Consider the following 22790-nt stretch of genomic DNA (forward strand, 5'->3'; position numbering starts at 1 on the left):
ACTAAAAATATAATCAATAACTGATTATTATATTTTTATTAATTTACCAATCATTTGATAATACCCACTTAAAATGATAAATATTTTACCACAGGTTCATCATATCAATAAATATTCAGAATATGTAAAAAAAAATGTAAATTATTAGCATGATATTTTATTCCAAAGTGTATAAAGATTGTTTTCATTTATAATAACTTTATCATCATTATCAACTAATGGGCTATAGATGACTTGTTATACTAAACTGGGAACAACATATGCATTATTTTGACTATAACATATGCTTTCATATACCTGAAATGGAAATCACTTGTAATTTACAAATTCATTTTAAAGCTACATATTTGTATGTATGTGTTTCTATGTAAACTATTACATTTATCTTCTATAAAACACGGTGACTTAGTCAAACCAAACATTAATTTCCTCCAGGAGGTGCTTAGGAACAAAGAAAACACAAAATTAATTTTCACTGGAAAAAAGACATTCCATATAGTATACAGTAACTCAAGAGTCAATAAAAAGGTTTTAGTTGCAAGGATAAAGTGTATGGTGGCAAATTGGAACACAGAGGTTCGTAAAACCATAAACAAATGATGCAAACTCATATCAAAGAGCAAATTGTTAATTTAGTTTTCTGATGTCATAGCAACATGGAAATCCACCCAAAAAGTGCTCACTCCTGTTATTCCTTTATTTTTATTTGTTTGGTTTATTATGGTTTAGATAGTACTAATTTTATTAAACTATGATTTACATTTCAGTATTATCATGGGAATATTCAGTAACGGTTTTTCTACTGAAATGTTATATTCTGGATTTTGGGCAAAAGTATGAACAAGCACTATAGAAATCTTCAAAATCTCTACTTTATTACCAGAAATCAGATTTTGAAAATGCTGTTTGAATGTTTAAAATTATTTTAGGACTCAGTATTGTTATACGTTATAGAGAATGTTTTACCATCACTTTGTACATCTCGAAATGAGGCCATGTTTTGGGTTATTAAGTATACAATTGAAGAAAAGTAAATTGGATTTTGCCATTCAAATTGTTATTTTATAAAAATTCTCATTATTAATACATCATTGAAAGTAGTGTGAGTTTGAATAGTCCAGTTGTCTGTGCTCCTAATCAAAATGTGAAGCACTAATAGATTGTAATGGGATTATGTTGATGGTAAAGTACTAGTACGTAGAAGCTGTTATATTAACTCCCATCCATACAGGAGCAGGACATGTTGTGCAACCCACATTACATCTGCATCATGTGGAGACAGAGAACAGAGAACACTGGATTCCCAAACATCCCCCTACACCATTTCCCCATTTCAATCATTTATTAATGAGAGACAACAAGCTGGCACACTGTTGTTTTCCCGCCACCACACCATCCCACCTGCTTGAAATTCACTCATTGTCTCCTCATTAAACTCTACAGCTCAGGTTCCCCCTGTATGTACTTCCCTGGCTTTTGCCTCGTCTTATATTCCTCACTTTAGCCTCATCCTCGAGTGTCTTCAACCTTCCCTCATTCAGTGTTGCTGTCAAAATGAAGGGAAGAAGAGGTAGCAAAGGAAGCAGAATATGAAGAAGCCGATAACCCAGTTGACCGAGTAGATGTAGATGATGACCATGTCCATGTCAAAGCGCCAGCCTCGAGAGTCATCCTCAAAGTCCATAGCATCCAGACGGTAGCCTCCTCCATGGGGGAACTGGCGTCTAGCAATGGGACTGGACTGCCTCTGGAAGCCTGGTTTGATTGAAACAAGTGAGACATCTCATCTGGCGGTTTTCATTAAAATGACACAAATTTCCACTGTAGTTAGTTTTCTTCTTACTGTACTGTGGTGTACCATGGATTCCAATATTGACAACATTTTCACAGTGAAAAAATGGCAGGCTACTTTTAAGGACACCAAGGGCATGTGCTCAGTAACATTTCTGGGAATTTGGGTTTGTTAATGACATGAAGAGGAGTTATTACACATTTGTTTTTTGTTTTTTCAAGGCTGTTTCTGATGCTTTTTTCAAGTAAATGTCATAAAATCTGATTGTTTTAGGCAATGAACAAAATAAATTAAAATTTTGTTTTCTCCACTGGAATTGCATATTTGACACTGTAGAAAAGGCTGTGAAACAACATGCATATCATTATGTAGGAAGATAACAGCTACAGAAACTATTATTGAAAAGTTTTATGAATACATAAAATGTGAAATTTTTTGATATATTTTCATTTGGTTGCTGGCCAGTCAAACATGTATTAGGTGGGTGCAAATCTGCTGAGAGAACCAGGACTCATAACCTCAGCATTTTGCCAAAATGCCAAACAGAAATATTTAATTCCACTACTGCAGCATTATCAACTTCTCAACTGTTCATCTGTATGTTCGCTATGTTTCAGATAACTAGTATTTTGCCAAAGTATGGCTATATATAGTTCCTCCATGTCGTGGTACTGCCTCCCGCAAAGCTGTGAAGCTTAAGTTGAATACAATGAGCCACTTCTTGTGTATTATTTCTTGAAGTATTTGGAGTAAATGATACTACAAGATTTTGGATCTTCTATTTCATCAATTAATAGTACAATATCTGTGGTTGTATATAGATAAGATACTAATTTTGGGGGATGGTAGATCACTACTTAATCTTGTTAACTGATCCCCAGCAGAGAGTTTCCATGTATGGGTGAATCAAAAAACTTGCCTCCAAAGATACGGAAGAGTTTTCTGCAGCTCGGGAGAGGCCACTTTGCACAACTTGCTTTCTGAAAATTCTGTTTCCGGGAAAGGTATTCCTTTGGGAAGAATGTTCTTGCTGTTTGGTTCAGCTCTGTAAGAAAGACAAAGAGACAAACATAATATTATCAAAAGGGAACATCTTATTCACACCTCTACTTCTTGATAGCCTGGATAGATAATGTTTGATTTATTCAATATATTCAAAAAAAAAAAAAAAAGAAAAAAAAAAGCAGCAGACGCAGCATCAGTACTAGACTCCCTCATTTTCTCCTTGTTCTGTTTCAGTGTGACCTTGGCTTTGGTAATCAACACAAGAATCTAATCTACAATCCGTGCCACCTAATCACTAACAAGAGTACTTAGTGTGTCTGCAGTCCTCATAACCATGGCCACTCTGCCTTTTCATGGCCACAGCAGTGTCCCTGCCGTTCACTTTCTCCTACATGCATCTAGAAGTAGGCCAACGCGAATCAGAGAACCTCATTACTTATTCATGGATTTGTCCAAATCAGACTACGTCCTATGTAATCAGTGTGCAGTGATTATGAGGTTACATAAAATATGAATATCAGTATATAGCATAGAGGTGCAAAAGCTCATTATTACAGTATACTGTGTAACATTGTTGTGTGAAGGCATTACAAACAGCATTAGGGTTTCATTTTCATCTGTTCTTATCATATCGCAATGCATTTTCCAGGGACGGTTCTTCTTATTTCTGTCAGAAAGCAGTAAATAAAAGTGTTCAGGTTGTGTTTGATTTTTGTCTTCACTGTCTGGGTGACTCATCTGGTCAGAGCTGAACTAAAGGTCTACCCTGCTCCCTATGGGACATCTGCAGCTGGGCCCTCTGAACACTCTGCAGCTTAGATCTCATCTGTGTAACAACCAACAAACATAAGAATACACGTATAGCTGCAAATATACATGTAATTCTGCGTGTTAACTATCATTACATTTATATTAATGCGCTGTTACTGAGTCATGATGTTATTTTAAAATACACTTTTACTGGCAAATTTTTAAAATGCGTTTTATCTACCTCATATTATTGAATGTGGAACACTGAGCAGAGTCATAAGTAGAGATGTGACAAGTATTTCAAATCATGTGTTTAGTACAGCAAGTGCTTTTTGCCCATTAGCTCACCCTTCTGGAAGAAGACATGTGTGATGATTGTTCTGCAGAGGGGGCAGGGGGTGTTGGTGGGGCTGTTCTTAGCCAGCGTCCTCAGACAGGGTTCACAGAAGATGTGGTTGCAGGGGTGGCACATGTAAGGGCTGAAGTACACATCCAAACACACGGCGCAGATGTAACCTTCCCTGTCCCCGGCGCTCACGTCCTCATCATCCTCACTGCTGCTGCTGGATGGGTTCCCTGTTGAACTCTGAGTGTGGAGGAAAGGCAGAGGGAGGAAAGAGAGTTTTAAACAACGAAAGATCAAACGGATTGTCGAAGGTTGTTAGATATACAGTATCAGCACCCTTGTATGTTTGTATGCAAGCAAATATCTTCTTGCATGACTGCAGACCTCCTAGTCATGCAGATATATATTTATGTGCATACATTCAAACATGCAAGCAGATGTAGTTCTGATAAAGTGCTTGTTTTTTTCATGTTGTGGATCGGATTCAGGAATTTCTAATACTATTTTAAATGAATTGTGAAACCCATCTCTACATAACAGTGAGCTCTTCAGACAGATAGATTACAGATCTGACCCTCATATGCGGTTTGAAGCATATATTATTACTGCAACATGTCATTGCAACAGATTGTAATAGATATATGTGAAAATGTCTTCTTTTGTGGTCCTCTTGAGATTCCATCTTTAATACACCCGATTTTGATGAGTGTAAATGTCTTTGACAAGCACCTGTCCAGCATAATAATATGTGTGAGACACAAGGGTGTCAGGTGTGAGCAGAGTGAGACGTCTATCTACATTTTCTCACATCTTACTGTACAGCATAAACATAGCAAGAGCAATCTGACCCTGAGGTTGGCCTTGATTCTAACTCCATTCACTTCACAGAAAACAGAGCAGTGGTGTATCTCAGGGTATTGTTGTTCTTGAGCAATCTATTGTAGGTTTACCATAAGGCCCAGTATGAGTCATGCATACACAACTCTGTAAGATAAGAAAACATTTTGTTTATGCTGCAGATGGCCAGTCCTTTGCTATTGTAATCTAGTTAACATCCTTTTATTTCATACAGCACAATACACTGCCACGCCCACCGCTCAAATCCCTCTCCTCTCCTCAGTAGTCAACTTGCCCTCCCTCCCAAGTACCTCTGCACCTAAATCCAAATCCCCAACTGTAACTCATAAGAGAGGATGTACCAAAACCGGTTTGGAGAACAGTATCTCGGGCCCCTCAAGTCCCCCGAATCACCCTCAGACCCGTGTAACCTGACCCCCAGGGAATGGTGTCTGAAGCTTCACTCTTGAGAAAGCCTGGGGCTGAATCCAGAGTAATTACCACTTTCTCACCCAGGGGGAGCTCCAGGGACTTCCTCGTCGCATCAGCCCTGCCTCCCAAGGTGTGTCATTAACACAGAGGAGAGAACACAGAGCGCACGGCTCCCAAGTAGTCATGAACACTGAGGTTCTCCCCTGGCAACATGCACACTAACATGGCAGCTTTGTCATGGTAAGTGTGTCCATAAATAAATACATACACCTACTCTATATCACAGAGAAGTACATGTTTAAACTAATAAATCAAAAAAATCTTTTAGTAGACATGGAGCAAACTTCCAATTCACTTGAAAGAATTATATTTCTTTAACTACTAAACAACTAACAACTAAAACCACATTTCAGCTTCTGTACAGCAGATATTGGAGCAGCTGGGAAAAGGTTCCAACACTCATTTCCTCTCCCTCACACAGGATGAAGCCACTTCCTGTGGGAAACTGGATGACAATAACACCCGCGCTGACCTTTGGGCTACTGCATACTGTATGCACAATGTACCGCTGGATATTGTACTCAGAAGTAGAGTTACATGACTAGCAGAGAACCTAAAACTAACTCCACAAGCCAAGTAGGCAAAATCACATGGATGCAGTAATGTGGACGATTTAGGAGGGGGGAGATAAATAAATGTAACATTGTACTTGTTCAAACAAACTGTGAAATACACATCCAAAATCTAAACCAGGCTTTGTGACCAGAGGGTTGAAGGCTGAGAAAATATGAGAAGGTGAATTAGAAAAACTATTATTGACCTGACAGAAGCAGTCCCAAGCGTTGCAGTGTTGCTCAGTGGTTAATAGCAGAAATGCTGTGGGTGTACTGACCTGCTCCCAGCTGGGAATGAATGTAACAGTGCAAGTGCAAAGTTGGATAGAAGTGGGAAAAGACATATTCAATAAACCTTGATAATGATAAATGAGCATGCAAGCTCATTCAATATCCCTTAATAAATCAAAGTTTACAGGAATAGTTAATTGGAAAAATGCACCTATTCTCTTTTCACCTTAGAGTTGGGTGAGAAAATCAATACCACTGTTTGCATTTGTGTAAAATATGGAGCTGGAGCTTGGCCACCATTAGCGTAGCTTAGCATAAAGACCGGCAGCAAGGAAGCAGCTAGCCTGGGTTTCTCCAAAGTTCAAATATATGACTACCAGCAGTGTTAAAGCAGACTAATTATTATGTTGAATCTTGTTTGGTTAATAAACATACCAGACTATAACTATGACAAGCTGAGGTTGCCAAGAAGCACATAACTCCCAGTAAAACCACAACTTACGTTACATGCTTTACATTTCTGTTTGTGTACCCATTAAAAAAACAAAAAAACAAGATATAACATGTTCATTAGTGAGCTTTAGATGTGATGATATTTTTGAACTTTGAAGAGAGCCAAGCTAGCACACAAACAAAAAACATCACTAACCACACATCTAGCTGATGCTGAACTCATCTATGGCGGATGATGCAGTTGCATAGTGGGGGCGCTCAAAATAAGAAACTTGAGTTTCCTACATTTGGCTCTTGACCCTTAACTTACAATTGTGATAATTATGGGGCAAGTTGGGAAAGATTTAAAAACAATTCATGCGTTTTCCTCATGGTGGCATCTGTTCTCTCCCACAGAAATAATCCACCGCATAATAATAGACACAATTATATCTGCTAAAGCCAGATGGTATGTGTATTGTGCATCTACATCGGTTGAACATTAACACGCCAACTCCAATGAGCGAGAGAGGGGAATATCTTAACTAAAAACAATATAATCAGCAGGGGGAACCAGAATTAGAAAATGGATATTCTCAGTTTCAAAGCAACAATTCTATTCAGCTTTCTCTAATACAGCAGTTAGAATAATTTCAATCCACCAACGTGACTGCAGATCTGCAGCAGCCAATCAAAACAGAATCTGCTCTTTTGTCTGCTTGGTTTTGAAGGGCTCTCTGCCCAAGCCTCATCATGCAACTAATTCAGATGTAACCCCACTTTAAACCACACAGACAATGGCTATTGAGATGAGCTGGGTGCTGATAGGGCTGTCGAGAGTCAGAGTCTAGATGAAATGAACACACGCACAAATACTCTATCTAGCCACACACTGACATATAAAGTGCCATAAATAAAATACAGTGAAAAGTAGTGCAGCGCAGCTATATTTAAATGTGATTTTTGTTTTTGTATCTATTGTACACGTACACGTACACACACACACACACACACACACACACACACACACACACACATACACACACACAAACACACAAACACACACACAGAGCTTTTACTTTCTTTTCGGCATTAGTCTTTCATCTTAAAATGTAAGTGCACCTGGATCAGTTAGGTAATTTTAGGCTGAACTGCTCGACTATAAATCTCAGGGTGTCACTTGAGAAACTTTAGAATTTGCTTCATCCACTTATTCCCTAAAAGTCATAATATTACCAAAATATATATATTTTTTTACTTATTCAATGTGAACTATACTGCTAATGCAAACTGATAAAGATTGCATTTGAAAATGGAGACGTGTCATTCAGCAGTAGGTAATTGCCCCATGTCTCCAGGTGTTTTTCATAAGACACCTAAAAAATTCACATAGCTTCACTGTTTAATAAATGATTTGTACTGTATTATCGAATCAATTGGTAAATGGGGGAAAAAAAATTCATTAATTTAATCACCACTTCACTGGCAAAATATTTGGCAAAAGAACAGTGACTTCACTGTCAGACCGAAGGCTCTGTTCATTGTGTCATTCACCTGTCTGCTCTCCTGCAGCTGACTTTGTCTCCACCTCTCTCTTCTCCTCTGCCTCCTCCTCAGACACTTAATCCTGTTCTTCTCTCTTTTACTCATCCTCCTCTCCCCGAAAGGAACACAAGGCGGCACCACTGCCGGGGTCATGGTTTGACTCATCACCTCCATCACACCGCTGCCTTCTTCCTCGCCATCTTCCACGTCTTCCTCTTCTTCTTCTTCCTCCTCCTCTTCATCCTCCTCCTCCTCTTCCTCCTCTTCTCCTAACTCTGAGCTAGTGAGGGATGGGATGTGCATCTGAGTATGATGGCTTTGCGATGGACGTCCAGTTGCTGCCCCTGTTCGCACCTCCACCCAGAATGGATCCAGCTCTCTGGGTGAACTAAATGGATAGCGGTCTCCTGCAGCTGCCCTGGATGAAAGTCTCTGAGGTGACAGAGGTGTGGATCTGGATTGGATAGGAAGCTGAGGGAGAGAGGAAGACATGGACCTCATTGCAGGCCGAGGGGACTGAGCATTTAAATTGGTGGTGTTGGTCCGGGAGAAGCCAATACTGTGTGGTCTAGGACACGTGTGTCCTCTCTGCAAGTTGTTTGAGCCTTCTCCAACTTCCAAAGCACTGTTTAACTGGATGTCAGAATTACTGCTAGACAAACTTTCAGTGCTTCCTCTTCCCTGACTTTCCTGGGCTCCATCTCCACATGTCTCAGTTCTTCCAGTCTTTCTCTGCCTTTGTTTTCCTCTTTCCTTGCCTCCCACATGTTCCGCATATTGTCTTTCCTCATCCCTTTCTTCGTTTCCCTCTCTCCATCTTCCTCTGTTGTCCTCGCTGCAGGTCTTTCTATGGGCTTTCCTCCCTGGCAAGGCAGGTCTCACCAGATGCTCCACACTGCTGGACCTTCCCTCTCCGGCTGGATCTGCAGTCCGCAGCCTAGGTCTCACAGCCTTGAAACACGGGGTGTAAGTCTCACCGTTGCTGTTTTCTTCACTGGCATCCTCAGTTCCGTGACCTCCAACTCTGCTTGAGACGTTTACCCCAGAGGCTCCCACATGGGAGCTCATGACGGCGCGTTCGAGCCCCTCGGTCACCAGCAGAGCGTATCTGATGCAGCTTCAAACAGCTAGCCCGGTCTTTCCCCTGTCATCTTTCCTTCAGTCTTGTTTCTGCTTCCAACTTCTTCTGGATGTATAGAGATAAGCTCTTTTTTTTTTTTTTTTTTTTAAGAGTTTGAGGGACTGTTCCAGGGCAGAGGAGGTGAGCAGTGTAGCTCTCTGGTCTGGCCTATCCTGCCCCTGTTAGCCCCCTGGGACATTCCACACTGTTGACAAAGACAAAGTCCCTCTGGTGAGCCCCATCACAATAGGTGCACTGTTCATGGCCTCACTATTGTCCTGTGTGACCTATAGAAAACACATTGCTATGCAACCACTGAACACACAAAAATAAGGTGAAAAAGCCAGAGCCACCTTTTTTTTCCTCATGTCCATTACCATGGTGTCAGCTTTTTTTTTCACTCTCCTGTTGATAAGCAGAGAGTGTGTACTTGTGGTTGTTTGTTTGTGTGTGTGTTTGTGTGTGTGTTGGGTGTGTGTGTGTGTGTGTGTGTGTGTGTGTGTGGGGGGTTGTCATAGAAATTTAATTCCTCAGACTCCTCCTTTATTTGATGTCTGATTTTTGTTTCTACTGGTGCGTCTGTGTTCTTGCACCTGTAAGAAACCTCTAGACCCTGAGAAAATCTAAATGTTCTTGATGAAAACGTGTCAGCATAACTTGGTCAACTGCGATTTTTTCCAACAGGGTGCTTTGTTGTTTCTAAATAGAGAATCTACAGGTGAAGAAGGGGAGGATCCTTTATCAGAATAAAAAAAAAAGAGAACAGTAGGGGAAAAAAAGTGTGACATCCAATATTATTTAGGGTTTATGTTTATGTTAGGTTAGATAAAGGTAATATAAACATGGGATTTGCTAAATAAAGTCCAAAATTTGGATTACTGCAATGTCTAATTGTTTCAAAGCAGAACGACATGGATGGGTATTTTTGTACGTCTTGGTCTTTGATAAAATGTGAATGTTCAGTCTTATTTACACAGACACTATGTACAAATACCTACAAAATATTCATTGTGAATAACACAATAACTCACTCTAAGGCATAATCTGTGAGCTGTAGTTTATTGCTGGTCTCTTTTTCCACCACAGCCAGCAAAGGCTACATGACCAACAAGGCAAAGTGGCCCTCTGCCCAGCAGCCCGAAAAGCCCCAGATCGGTTTTCAGACAGACTCTCCATGGTTGTAGCTATTGACTTGTATACTTATAGGAAGGTGCAACTTAGCTGGAGTTTATTGACCAGCACAATTTACTGTGCGCATATGGAAACTAAAATTAAAACATAACTTTATGGCTCAATAGTTAATTTTTTCTGTTTCCTGTTTTTACAGTTGTTAATATAAAGTTTTAAAGGTTGATTTTAGCATTTATATATCAACTTTTTGATTTTACAGTTCTCTGGTTTAAATTTGACTTTTAATTCCATATTCCCTTTTCAAATGGCCACGCCACAATATCCATTTATCTTTTCAATATCCGCTTTCCTTTTTCTCTTTCCCTATTAATTTAAACAATTATGACTTAATTTCCCCTTTTTTAATACTGAGTTCAATTATGCTCCATACTGTGCCCTCAGACAACCAAACCCCCCACCCTCCTCCTTGCCTCCAAAGGTGCGTTTGTTTTCCTCAGTAGCTGTTTTCTGACTCACTGCTGACAGTATTATTTGGCTCAAACATACTCCAATATGAAGCAAAAGCGATAACTGCCCCCCCCCCACACACACACACACACATCCTAACCTCCCCTTCTCTCTCTCTCTCACTCAGACACACACACAGAAATTGCTTCTCACCGCTTCTACCCCAACCCCCCTCTGTCTCACATGACTCTCTCTCTCACACACACACACACACACACACACACACACATCACACGCACAGCAACACCGCAACTGCATCGCGGCTCACGCACACACACACACACACACACACAGAAACTGCTTCTCATCTCCTCTACCGTCCCACCATTTCTCTCTGCAGCCCAACCCCTCATCCATCCTTTCCTCATCCTTCCTACAGTATCTGATTCACCCTATAACTCTACTACTGAAAGAACAGTGTCCGTCGTGTGTTGCAATACCGGCTGTGGACAGCAGATGGCAGCAGCCTTCCTCTGTGCACTGTTGTGGCGCTGTCCCTGGTCCTGATACTACCTTTTCGCTCTCAGTGCTCTGGACATAGGCTGTTACCTTTCTCTCCATCCCGGCTCAAAATACAGAGTTGCATACTTAAACATTCTGTCTGTACTTGTTTCTCAGCTCCTCTTTGAGCTCGTTTTCCTGATTAAAAAAAACCCCACTTCTTTCAGATGAAGTTGGGATTAAACGAGAAGTTCATTGACGTGATGAAAGATCAAGTTAGGCCTGTCCGGTTAATATCACCACCTCGTTCACTCCGCCGACAGATGTGCCTTGTTTTTTTCTATCTTATTATTTTGTAATAAATCAGTTAATAAGTTTTTGTCCTGGCTGACACCTCACCTTTAAGATGTAAACTAAAAAAGTAATCCGCAAAGTGCTATACTCGGTGAGTCCAGAGAGTAAAATAGAGGAGATGGAGCAGGAAAGAAGAGCTCTGCGCCCTCATCGGCTGTCTGCAGTGAAAAACGGAGCAACAAGCAGAGCAGGGGCACAGAACTCCAGGGCGACCTCCTCGCGGTCTGACGTACCCAAAGCTGCTGGTATAAATGAATTCACGGCGTCACCAAGCTCAGATGTTTCGCAGTACCAGTGAGCGCGCCCGACTGTCAACACTCATGGGCTACAACACGCACAACACCCCTCTCTCTCTCACACACACACACACACACACACACTCACACACTCACAAACACGCCTGCGTCATGCGTCCTGGGAGCGACGGCACGAACTCGGTAACTCCGATGGACCCCGGTAAAACGCCCAGCAGCAGCAGCAGTTTGAGAGGCTGACTGTGTCGAGTTTGTGCGTCCAGTAGCGTGTCCCCCCACTGCACTGGGAAAAGTTGCGCTGAGTGTGGTTGCATTATGGATGTTATAACAACAAGCAGCAACGACAGCAACGCGACCAACGGTTACCCTCACGGGGTGGACGTGGTTACCGACTGGGACGGGGGTGAGAATGGCACCGGGTCTGGGTCTCTGCCTGATCTGGAGCTGAGTTACCAGATTATCACCTCTCTACTCCTGGCGTCCCTCATCCTCTGCTCCATATTTGGCAACGCGTGCGTCGTGGCAGCCATCGCCCTGGAGAGATCTCTCCAGAATGTGGCTAACTATCTAATCGGATCCCTGGCCGTGACAGACCTCATGGTATCAGTGCTGGTTCTTCCAATGGCCGCCCTCTACCAAGTTTTGAACAAGTGGACACTGGGACAAGAGATCTGTGATTTATTCATCTCCCTGGATGTACTGTGTTGCACATCATCCATCCTGCATCTGTGCGCAATTGCCTTGGACAGGTACTGGGCCATAACAGACCCCATTGACTATGTAAATAAACGGACACCAAGGCGAGCTGCACTCTTGATTAGTGTGACTTGGCTGGTTGGTTTCTCCATCTCTATTCCGCCTATGTTAGGCTGGAGAAGCGCCGAAGACAGGGCGAACCCCGACGCATGCAGCATCAGCCAGGACCCGGGCTACACCATCTACTCCACATTTGGGGCTTTTTACATCCCCCTTATCCTCATGTTGGTCCTATACGGGCGAATATTCAAGGCTGCTCGGTTTCGGATTCGAAAGACGGTCAAGAAAACCGAGAAGACAAAAACAGTGCCAGATAAGTGCTTGACTGTGTCACCGGCCATCTTCCACAAGAAAACCAACGGGGAGGCCGGGGGCAAAGGCTGGAAGCGCTGCGACGAGTCTAAACCCAGCTCTCCGTGCGTAAACGGCGCGGTGAAGCATGGAGAGGAGGGCGAGTCGCTGGAGATCATAGAAGTTATCAGCAACTCAAAGACGCACCTGCCTCTGCCCAACACCCCTCAGTCCTCGCAGGGCTACGAAAACATGAATGAAAAGAACTCGGGGGCGAAGAGAAAGATCGCGCTGGCCAGAGAACGTAAAACGGTGAAAACGCTGGGGATAATCATGGGAACTTTCATCTTCTGCTGGCTGCCCTTTTTCATCGTCGCACTGGTGTTGCCTTTCTGTGCAGAGAGCTGCTACATGCCCGACTGGCTGGGCGCAGTCATAAACTGGCTGGGCTACTCCAACTCTCTCCTCAACCCCATCATATATGCCTACTTCAACAAAGACTTCCAAAGTGCTTTCAAGAAGATTATAAAATGCAAATTCCACAGACCGTAACCACACACAGCGAAAACATTTGTTTACTTAAATGTGGAGTAAATAAACGGACTGTATGAAACTGCAAAAAAAAAAAAGTAATACAGACTTTCATTCAGGGACAGTCTCTTTTCGGTGTGTGTTTGAGAACCGTGTAAAAAAAAGAAAACCCGGGGTCACTGGCCGCTGATGAAATGAGACAAGACAGGAACTCTCGCTCTTAATGTTAGAGCTCATGTTTATTCAGTGTTGTAGCTACAGTATATAGCCTATGTGCGACGGCAGCCATTGTTGTATTGCCATGCAAGACGTGTCATGTGCTGATTCCATCCATTTTATCATGAGACACGCGGGGTTTGCGTCCTACATCATGAGCTTTGTAGCCACTGAAACAATAAAAGCAATCAAAGTTTGTCCTTAAGAAATATGAGTCTATTTTTATTTAGAAAAGAGGAAAGTAATGAGCCAAGAGGAGATTAGGGCCTACTATGAACAATGACAGTCTCACTTGGGACCCGTCTCGTCATACATCTTCATATGGATCATGAGGAATGAATCATTTACCCTGTTGTTGAGAAAACAAAGCAGCCTACAATTTATCAATCAATGTGACAGGCCACACTGATGATGGGGGGTAGGGGGTGGAGGGTGATCAGGTTGTCAGTGTGTTTGAGGTATGACCACGCTGTCTATCCATCAAATCCATCTCAAAGTCGAAAGCAAGAGAGATGGTCAATTTGTTCTAAAATGGGGGCATGGAGGCTGGTATTACATTTATAATGTAATATGTTCACAACCCCCCCCTTCTTACTCCAGCTCCCCACCACCCTTTCTTTCTATTTATGACTGCCAGATTGCCCTGTGTGTGTGTGTGTGTGTGTGTGAGAGAGAGAGAGAGAGAGAGAGAGAGAGAGAGAGAGAGAGAGAGAGAGAGAACAGACTGCAAGGATTGCTCCAGAGAAAAATCAAGGGAGAGCGTCGAACATTTTTTTGTCTGTATTAGATTATTGTACAATACCATTCTCCATATAGTCCTAATGTGCATTGAGTGTTTGAGAGGACGGCTTGTTACATCATTAACATCAAGTAAAATCTGTGCTAAATTTAGTAAACAGACTCACAAAAGCACATAATGTCAAGGTTTCAACAGAAAAATAGGCCACACAATACAAAGAGTTGCAGGAAACCTCCTCACTGTGTAACTGCTCTCATCTATCAAACGAATCCCAGACACAAATCCACTTACACATGATACAAAGATAAAGACTGTCAGACATTAAACGGGGAAGGAGGAAAACAACTATCAGGAAGAGGGCCCAGCGAGGCCTGCATGCTTCACAAGATGGGTGGCTATTTGGCTCGTTGTCATGGCAACACGTCAAGCCCAAGGCATCATGGGTCAGTCACAGTGCCGGGCGGGAAGCCTGGCTGAGCACAGGAACAAAACCGCGAGCCACAGTGAGACACAGAGATGACACCTGTAGCATGCAAACATGCTCCGCAGAGGTGGTGTCATACTCAGCAGGGTGCATGGAGGCCTATGTCACAGAAAACACAATTAACAACTTGTTTGTTGTTTCATAATGAATCCATGGCAGCAGCACTTCTCATTTAGGGCTAAGCATTCATAAGCAGTAGACTTTATAAACCATTAAAAATTATTTATATCAGTACAATTTAGTTCTAGTTAAATTTGTCAACAACCATAACTCCTCCTGTGCAGCATCTGTAACCACTGTTTAAACAGTTAATGACTGATTGATAATACAGTGTAACACAGATATACGTGATTACGTATGTAAACAAATCCTTAATGTATGTTTTGAGTCATTATTGACATGCAGGTTTAAAACTGTTTGGCTCAAGACTCATGAGTGTGAAGCTTCAGTATAGTTTGACAAAAAAAACATATCTTTTGCTCAGCTGTGATGGGGGATGAAGGAGAGGTTTTTATCAATCAATTGATTATCAATAAAAATAATGAAAAAAACTTATTTATTAATGAATATAATAAATAACTATAATATCTTTAAATTGTTGTAAATGTAAATAAAATAAATACATCATATTCATTTTATTAATTATATTTATCATTAACATAAAGACCTATCTAATATTACTACAACTGCATTATATCGTATCATATCAGAGTGATGGTGACGTCTCAGTATTTACAGTAACAGCTGTACTAGAGCAGAAATGATGAGGCACTTAGTTGATAGTCAAACAACATTCGATCCAAATTACTCTTCAACTATTCTGACAATTAAACATTTCCTTGTTCCTTCTCAATTGAGAGGTTTTAATGTTTTTCTCTGGGACTGTTGATCAGGTAAAAAGACTGACTTCAAATAACATTTCATATTTTCTGACAAAATGCACTTAATGACACTGTGCACTTGGTTTTCTTACCAAATGTTGAAGATAATCAAACACAGCCCTTCATACAAAACCACAACCAGCACTGATTTTAGTTACAGGACCTTAACCTTAACCCAAATTCAAGTTCCATAAAGGCACAAGTCATAAAAAGTTTGAGCTTGTGTGTGGGGAAAATTGAGCTGGAAGGAGATAGTCATGAAAAACCCCCCCATTTCTCCAAGGGTACCACGTGTTTTCTTTCTCCATCTGATTACTTTATCTCTGTGGTGCAGCATCAGTGCGACATCAATGCCATCAAAATGCTTTTGGGAAAATTAATCTCATACCTGTGACTTGTAGGTCAAGTTCTGGGCTTATGACGGGCTCAGAGAGGCCCATAGCGAATGTGGTGGGAGCTGCTGAGCAGGGTAGAGTATATTTCTCAATTGTGAGTCAGACTGTGTGTTAAGACCATTAAAATCATTACATTTTGGTCCTGATAGATAGATATGGGATTACAAAGCAGCTGACCCATTTTGAACTATGTCGTAATATCAAAGGTTTGGATTGTAAAACTGCATTAATCCCACTCACTCTGGGACTCTTAAATGTAGTATAAGTAGGTGGGTGCAGTGTGACGATGCAGGAGATTTTCCTTCAACCATAGGAGAGGAGAGGAGAGGAGAGGAGAGGAGAGGAGAGGAGAGGAAGATTATATAAAATGGTACTACTAACATGGGGATTACAGGGTTATTGCATGTGTGCCAATGCCCTCTGGCCTAAAACTGGGGGAAAAACTGTATCAGATTCTGCCCATATACAGTGAGGTGTTACTGGTCCTATAGAAGCATTTTAGGATGGATGAACAGAGGGTTAAAGAACAGCCAAGTACAAATGCAGAGCTCTTGTTTCAACACATTTGTAGACACTGAAAAGTGGCGTCAACGTCTTCGTCTGACAACACACGAGATATTAAACAGATACAGATGTCGCGTTAGAAAAGTAGGACAAGAAATAACAGATGTTATTCCAAAGGCAGCCCTGTTCATTTTAAAGTGACATTTAATTTGGCTACATAATTGTTTTCACTGTGATTGATTCTACAGATCAATATCAAAACAACAGCTGCCACCTGAAAATGTGGCAACTGTTAAATATCATTACCGGCATTGTGGCTTTCATGTAAATGTTAGCTTTTTAAAAAGTGATAACATGTAAGCTGCACAGGCACTCAAAAAAGTACATGTACTTAATATCAATTACTTTATTAATGTACTTTATTTTATATGTACTTATTTTATTATTAAACTTGCATGATCAGGCCTTTTTGAGATGGAACAGTAAAACAGTTGTGAACTAACCAAGGGATCCAATACTATAGATTTTAGGTGATCAGATAAGCTGTACTTGACTGTAGTGACCATTTCAAAAATTTAGGGAACCTGAAAGGAAATAGGCTCAGGTAGCATATACTGTAAACTGACTCAATACGAATATTTATCTCCATTTCAAAATTAACATTGGTAATTAAAATAGGCCAGTTGACTAACTGAAGCCTGTCATAGTGAAGGGGCTCAAAAGGGAGTCTTAAAATAAACCTACAAATCTAGGCTGCTTTCAAAGGAAGGAGGACTGCTTTGGTGATATTTTCATAAATGATAAGCACAGTCTAAAAATACAGTATTTGTTGCATAAGGATTTCTTTCTGACACTGATGATGAAATCCACTGGAATACATTTTTACAGCAGACAACAGTAGAATAAGAGGTTTGAGACTGTATCTGTTACCCAACACCATGATGTGTTTTTTTTTGGTGTTTGTTCCATTAAAAGTACATACAGGACACATTTACAGAAGTTATTTGATGCTAGCAAAGGACACACACATAAATGTGTAGATATGCATATAGTTTTTAAAAGTTTGCTTATATCATTGTCATTTGTTCAATGTATGTAATGTATGACTTGACAACAAATCAATCTCAAACATCCTTTATCCTGAAGCTGTATTCACTACTGGCATTAGGGCTTTATGCAGGTTTGTTCTTTTGAAAACAATCCTATAAAATACAGAAAGTTTGAAAAATGTTAATCTATTCTAGTCTGTATTGATGTTTGCTTCTTTGGGCATAGTGTTAAGTGTGTTCATCTGTGTGTGGCTGCAACATAGAGAAGAAGAGTGAATGAGCAGAACGCAACACAGAAATACCAGTGAAGAGAAAACTGGGGAAGGGAAAAAAGGTTTTAAAAGACAATGGGAAGAGGAAAGGGGCAAAGACAAGGAGAAAGGATGAGAGAAATATGACTGAACACTCAACACAACACATGTTTCTGCTTCTCCCCCTCCTACTTCAGGGTCTTTTTGATCTGTCAGAGTTTTTTTTTTTTATTTTTAAGGATCTCACAGCCCACGGCCTGTCACACGCTGGAGGCTCTCTCTCTCTCTCTCTCTCTCTCTATGTCTGAGAGAGAGGAAGGAAGGGAAGAGCACCGGAAAACTCCTTTTGACATGGAGAAATGAGGCTTTAGGGCACTCTCAGATATGGTGATTTTTTTTTTTTTTTTACTACAGAGGTTAGTTTTCCTCATTTAGAAAAGCATGCATCCTTTCTGTTTTACGGTATTGTCCAAACATTGATGGATGAGATTGCCCCTTTTTTTTCTTGCACACACAAAAACTCATCCCTGTGATGGAGGGCAGGCATCATGTGCTCAAGGACAACAGCTAACAGAAAAAAAGGTAAGAGTAAACAATATCAAATGATCTTTGCCACTTGCTGTTTTCACAAACAATTCAAAAGCATAAGAGGGTCGTGCTACAATGCCTATTGCTATTTTCTATTACAGCCAGTGAGGAACACTTCACCTCAGCTTTTGAAATTTGAAAGAACTCTGCATCTGCTTCAACAAGACTCAAACAATCACTGCAGCTTTGCCTATTCTGCTTTTTCCGCACTCCTCTTTTCCCAGAGGACCGCTTGGTGCTTTTTAGTAAGTGCCATTGAGCTAAACTTTGATGAGGTAAAGTATGTGAACAGACACAGAGTGGATGAGGTGAAGTACCAAACACCAACTGTGTGTCACAAACACTGACTCTGTACCAGTGTCTAAATTAAGGCCACAAGCCACTCTCAGTTTGACTACTTTGCAGTTGCTCGTCCATCCATATGTATGTGTGTGTGTGTGTGTGTGTGTGTGTGTGTGTGTGTGTGTTAGGAAGGGTAGAGGGAAGTGGAGAGAACATGGGCTGCATGCAAACAACTAGGGCTGTGTATTGACAAGAATCTGGCAGTACAGGGCGCCTCGTGGCTCACCTGGTGGAGCATGTGCCACATGGACTTAGCCCTAACCGCAGCGGCCATGGGTCTGAATCTGACCCATGGCCCTTTGCTTCATGTCACCCCTTCAGTCTCTCTCCCTGACTTTCCTGTCTATCTCGCACTGTACTATCAAAAATAAAGGCAAAAATGCCCAAAAAACAAAAAGAATCTGGCGATACGATACGTATCACGATACATGGGTTACAATTCAATATATTGCGATACTTTAAGGAAGACAATATATTACAATTTTTTCATTTATCATAGTATAAAGAACACATATATGTACATATAAAGAAAAATGAACTTTAAATGCACAAAGAACAGATGGCTCTTGTCGATCTCCCTAGAGCCTTCTTTATTGTGGAAGCCAATATGAGGCCACATTTCAGCTCTGTACGCCGCAGGAGAGTTTGACCGGCCATCCGAGCCAGAGATGTGCGCTCAAGTTTGCGACTCTCAAGCCGTACGTAAGTCGTTACACACAGACACTTGAAATGTTCGGTTTGGTCCCACGTGGCAACGGACAGGAGCAGAGAAGCTGTTTTACAGACTGAGTCCAGTTTTACACAGGAATGTAGTCTGGGTTTATTTAGCAGGATAATGTATAGTTTCATTTCCTGCTGTTGTTTCGGTAGAATTCCTAATACACTAATTAAGGTACTCCAATGAAGGGAGAATAACTACTAAAATTAAAATATGTCGGGTTTTGTGTTTACTGCTCTACTGTCCAGTCTGAACTCTAATCTCACACTCTTTATAGCTACTAACTTATACAGAGGAAAGTGAAAAAAAGAATCACAGTTTAATGCGCATTATCTATTTTTTTGGTGCATTAACATTAAGGAAATGTCTGACAAGCTGAATGTCTTTCCATCCCTTCTTATCTTGTGTAACTTTACAGATAAAGGAATGATGACAATGCAGTACATGCTTTGAATTACGATGGCAGTGTAGAGTTCTAAGCCGACTGGATGACAAGCAGCAGATAATAAAACACTCACCACAACCATAAGAGACTTGAAACCTGACTTGGACTTGTGAACAAAGACTTCAGACTTGACTTGGACTCTATCTCAAAGACTTGAGACTTGACATCTTACTAATGCTACCAATAGTGGTGCACCCTTATGCTACCCTCTGTCTCAGTTTACGTTGTTATAAAGCAGGGGTCCCCAAACTACGGCCCGCGGGCCACATCCGGCCCGCCAAAGCAATTGGAGTGGCCCACTTAACGATCCAAGACAATCCCTCTAAACATCAACCAATTTTTATTAAATTGCATTTTCCTATCATAACATCATAAGATATCCGTACTTAAAGGTTGGCATTCTAATTAAAATTGACCATAGTTATGAGCTATTTATAGTTAATAGTGGCTCATCTTCACCTCCTCACACAATGGTATATTCTGACGTGACTTTGATTGTGACCGAGCCAGCGTCAAGCTGCAAAGTTCTGAGGTGGGAATCTGTCATGAAGGTGGTTGTGTCCTGCATAAACTTCATCAGAGCAAACGGACTTAATCACAGACAGTTCCAAGCCTTTCTCTCCGAGCTAGAATCAGCCCACGGAGACGTGCTTTACCACACTGAAGTCCGCTGGTTAAGCCGGGGCAGAGTTTTGAAGCGTTTTTACGACCTGCTACCCGAAATCAATGCCTTTCTCCTGACAAAGGGAAAAACTGTCCCAGAGCTGATCGACACAGAATGGAAATGGGACCTCGCCTTTATTAACAGATGTGTCAGAAATTTTAAACGGCCTCAACTTGCAGCTCCAAGGCAAGGGAAAACTAATCTGACATGTATTCCCACATCAAAGTATTTGAGCTTAAACTAGCGCTGCTTATTGGACAGGTGCAAAAACAAGACTTCACCCATCTCCCTGCTACTCGAAGCCTCTCAGCTGAGAAACCGGCGGTCCCGTTCCCAACCGAGAAGTGCAAGGACGCACTGGAAACACTGAGGGCGGAGTTCGGTGTGCGGTTCCGTGAGCTTCATGTCCACGTTAAAGAAATCCGCACATTCCAGAACCCTTTTGCTGCCGACATTAACGACACCCTGCCTTCTCTTCAATTTGAGCTGGCTGAGTTGCAGACCTGTGATGTGCTGAAAGACGTATTCAGCCCCAACAGTCTGATCAAGTACTATGCTGCCCTCCCAAATGAGACCTACCCCAACATAAGAAAGCACGCAACAAAGATGTCCACAGTTTTTGGGAGCACATATATCTGTGAGCAAACTTTTTCACACATGAAGCTGATAAAAAATCCGACGAGATCAAGTCTCACAGATCAACACCTGCATCAGTCTCTGAGACTGGCTGTAACTGGAATGGAACCTGACATCGATCTCCTCACCAGTCAGAAGCAAGCCCACAGCTCACACTGATATGGTAAGCCTACTGATTTCAATAGCAATAGATAAAAAATGTCATTATAGTAATGCTCTTTTTATAGGCAACATGTTCTACCTGATTCTGACCACTATTCTGTATTGATATTATTTCACTACCTGTAAAGACAGAACACTTACTGTTTGTTAACTCAACTGTACCTGTTACAAAATCACATCACCTCATTCTTACATGAACATTACCATCAGTTTGTGTTGTTATTTTCTATAAAATAAATGGAGTATCTGTGGTACTTCAAATAAACACATGTGAAGACTTTTTATTACTTTTTTTTGCAAATCAACAGGTGGTGCCAAAGCCAAACGAAGGGCAGCTACAACAAATTATCATTGTAATCTCCACAATAATACTGGTTGTCACCCTGGCCCATATCATTTCCTGTTATAGACTAACCTCGGCCCCCCATCTCAGAAAGGAAAGTCGATGTAGCCCCCACTGAAAAAAGTTTGGAGACCACTGGTGTGGCACCTCAGCATATGAGAGATGACCCATGGCGGCCCTTCGGAAGGGAGCTGCTCAGAAGGCTGGGGCTGACATATGTTACTCAGCGTGACGAGCCGAGTCCGTAGACACCCAATTTGTGGACTTTTGACAAAATTTTTCGTCGCAGCAAGCGGGCCTCGGAGACGTTTAACGAGGCATCCCTTCCGAAGGGAGCGACTTAGAAGCCTGGGGCTGACATATGTTACTCAGCGTGACGAGCCGAGTCCGTAGACACCAAATTTGTGGACTTTCGAGAAAATTTTTGGGAAATTATTAAAACACAGAATTTAACCGTGTCCCCCGGCAGCATATGAGAGACCGCCCATGGCGGCCCTTCGGAAGGGAGCGACTCAGAAGGCTGGGGCTGACATATGTTACTCAGCGTGACGAGCCGAGTCCGTAGACACCAAACTTGTGGACTTTGGACAAACTTTTCCGTTGTGACATTCACACTAGTCTTAATGGTGTGGCACCTCAGCATATGAGAGATGACCCTTCGGAAGGGAGCGACTCAGAAGGCTGGGGCTGACATATGTTACTCAGCGTGACGAGCCGAGTCCGTAGACACCAAATTTGTGGACTTTTGACAAAATTTTTCGTCGCAGCAAGCGGGCCTCGGAGACGTTTAACGAGGCATCCCTTCCGAAGGGAGCGACTTAGAAGCCTGGGGCTGACATATGTTACTCAGCGTGACGAGCCGAGTCCGTAGACACCAAATTTGTGGACTTTCGAGAAAATTTTTTGGAAATTATTAAAACACAGAATTTAACCGTGTCCCCCGGCAGCATATGAGAGACCGCCCATGGCGGCCCTTCGGAAGGGAGCGACTCAGAAGGCTGGGG

General features: G+C 41.7%; 1 protein-coding gene across 1 annotated transcript; it reads left to right on the forward strand.

Annotated features, from left to right (window-relative positions):
• Positions 1-12106: 12106 nt before the first annotated feature.
• Positions 12107-13473, forward strand: htr1a (5-hydroxytryptamine receptor 1A). Its single transcript, XM_022764805.1, has one exon. The coding sequence runs from the start codon at positions 12107-12109 to the stop codon at positions 13388-13390; it is 1284 nt and encodes a 427-aa protein (XP_022620526.1). The 3' UTR covers positions 13391-13473.
• The last annotated feature ends 9317 nt before the right edge of the window (positions 13474-22790 follow it).

This window comes from Seriola dumerili, unplaced genomic scaffold (assembly GCF_002260705.1).
Source record: "Seriola dumerili isolate Sdu_G_001 unplaced genomic scaffold, Sdu_1.0 BDQW01000581.1, whole genome shotgun sequence".
NCBI lineage: Eukaryota > Metazoa > Chordata > Actinopteri > Carangiformes > Carangidae > Seriola > Seriola dumerili.

Excerpts from the sequence above, each read along its gene's own strand:
- htr1a (XM_022764805.1), top strand. The coding sequence starts at position 12,107 with ATGGATGTTATAACAACAAGCAGCAACGACAGCAACGCGACCAACGGT.